Source organism: Nicotiana sylvestris, chromosome 4, assembly GCF_000393655.2.
Source record: "Nicotiana sylvestris chromosome 4, ASM39365v2, whole genome shotgun sequence".
Taxonomy (NCBI): domain Eukaryota; kingdom Viridiplantae; phylum Streptophyta; class Magnoliopsida; order Solanales; family Solanaceae; genus Nicotiana; species Nicotiana sylvestris.
Window position 1 is genome coordinate 55,586,083 of NC_091060.1, and position 2,555 is coordinate 55,588,637.

Genomic DNA, 2,555 nt, shown 5'->3' on the forward strand with positions numbered 1-2,555 from the left:
GCTATGGTCTCATCTAGATCAACTACACAGACCACCAGATCATCCAAATCATCTCTAGATTGTTCAGCATTTCCTAGCTTCATTATCAAGATATCCTTATCATTAATAATGCTATAATATGCATCAATTAGAACATTTGCTAATGACATTAATTTATTAGAAGAGTAAGACTTCAGATTTCTCTGAACATCCCTGAAATTTATCTCATCATTTCGTCCTCTTCATCATCATCATACTGAGCCATCAGCGCAAACAATGAGTCATATTTCATTGCTTCAGTTTCCACTGCCATCATGGAGCTATTTACTGCATCTGGTTCTCCTTATGATTCACTAGATGAGTCTCCCTAAAAGCAAGAGCTTTCTTCACAACATTGTCAACCACACTTTTTTGACTGAATCGTTTGTTAGGAACCGGGTTCCTTTTTGCTGCTTTGTGAGAGTTTTATTTGTATTGCTCCTGTTTCAGAAGTGAGAAGTCTTTGATGAAATGCCCTAGCTTTCCGCACTTGTGACAGAGATCATTGTTCCTTGCCTTACTTGAACTGCCCCTTTTTGGTATACCACCATTTATTCGAGCCATCTTTTGAAACCTTTTAGTAAGATAGGCCATATCGCTATCTTCTTCACTTGATTCACTATTTTCAGCCTTGAGCACCAGGTTCTTCTCCTTCTTTGGCTCTCTCCTTTCAATGTCTTTATTTCTTTTCATCTCGTATGTCTTTAGAATTCCAATCAGCTCATCCATGGTTAGAGTTTGTAAATCTTTAGCTTCAGTGATGGGATTCACCTTACTCTCCCAAGAGCCAGGTAGAACACTGAGAATCTTCCTTACAAGCTTATTTCTGGGAATAACATCTTTAAGTGAATGAAGCTCATTTATGATGGATACGAATCTAGTGTGTATATCTTGTATAGACTCATCATACTTCATCCTATAAAGCTCATACTTAGTGGTGAGCATGTCAATCTTGGACTGTTTAACCTGAGTAGTTCCTTCATGTGCGGTTTGCAATGCTTCCCATATTTCTTTAGATGAATCACAAGCTAAGATTCTGTTGTACTCATTAGGTCCTATACCACATGCCAAGATTTCCTTGGCACGATAGTTCTTTTCTACAGATTTTCTTTCAATATCACTGTACTCTTTTCTGTTTTTCTGCACCATTGGTCCAGTTTCTCCAAGGTTCTTCATAGGAACATGTGGACCATCACAAATGACATCCCACAGCTCTGAGTCTTCTGACATTATAAAATCATGCATAAAAGTCTTCCACCAGCCGTAATATTAACCATTGAATCTAGGAGGTCTGTAGGTTGATTGTGTTTCCTAAAAGTTATGCGGAGCAGCCATTGAGATCCTTTCTAGGTGTTAACCTTTTAGAAAGAACCTGCTATGATACCAATTGTTAGTTTATATGAATCCACCAAACTACAGAGTAACTGGTCCTCTATGCGTTTCCACTAAGAATACTAATTAAAATAGTAAGTTAATGAGACGGGATTTTTACGTGGAAAAATCCCAACTCAAGGGGACAAAAACCACGATCTACACTTGTAGGATTTCAAGTTCACTAACTTATAAATACACTATTACAAACCACTTTATAATGACGCTATTACAAAGACTTCAACTCAACTAACTTGTGATACACTTATCACAAGCCACTTTATCACTTATTAGTTACAAAGACTTTAACTTATGACTAACTCTATTCACAACACAAACTCAGAAGGTTTATGATTTTGAGATTCCTAAAACAAAGCTTCTAAGAAAGCAAGATAATAGTTACAATGAAGAACAAACAACAAGATTACAACTCAACTACGGATACACATAGACTCATTGTGGAACTGATCCTTAGTGGAGTTGTCTTCTTGTTCTTAACATACTTGTGACTTCAATGCTGGATCAGATCTTTAATGCTTGAGAGAATATCACCTAATGCTCAAGTGAATATCTTGTTCCTTGCACCATGTTGTTATACTACCCAAGACATCCCAAGGATGATGTCAATTCTTGGTTGTTACATGCCTTTTCCCAATGGGAAGTGACTGCTGCACTGTCTGTTGCACTGTCGCATGTATAGTTACAAGCAGTTACTTTCTGTAGTTGTTTTCCAGCTGTATAGTTGACTTGTACTTCTATCAGAGAACACCAAGGGATCAGGTCCCTGTCTTGTTCCTCTATTCTCTTTATTTATAGAAGTTCACTGTAGCTGTAGTTCAGGCTGGAATTCGTTCATTTGCAATGTGTACCAAGTATGTTAGATTCCCTATCTTGTCCTTGACAGTAAGTTTGTTGGATCATCAAAATATAAGGCAGAGACATTGAAAAACCATCAGAAACAAACATAATTGAACTAGTAATTATAAAACTAAAGCAAACTCCATTGTTATTTATGATCTTCCTCCTTGAAAACATCCCAAAAGCTGCTCTACTCCTAGTCCCAAGGCAAAAAATATAGTAAGAAGTCATAAAAGTTTACTTCAGGATGAAGTGTGGCCACACAAAAGGAAATACAGTCAGCACTTGGACGATGTTCCTTTGATTTG

At 37.1% G+C, this 2,555-nt stretch overlaps 1 protein-coding gene across 1 annotated transcript; it reads right to left on the minus strand.

The window, feature by feature from the left end:
* Positions 1 to 444: 444 nt before the first annotated feature.
* LOC138889567 (uncharacterized) lies at positions 445 to 1,248 on the minus strand. Its single transcript, XM_070172895.1, has one exon. It carries the CDS (start codon positions 1,246 to 1,248, stop codon positions 445 to 447), a length of 804 nt encoding a protein of 267 aa, XP_070028996.1.
* Positions 1,249 to 2,555: the final 1,307 nt, after the last annotated feature.

Excerpts from the sequence above, each read along its gene's own strand:
- LOC138889567 (XM_070172895.1), bottom strand. The coding sequence starts at position 1,248 with ATGTCAGAAGACTCAGAGCTGTGGGATGTCATTTGTGATGGTCCACAT.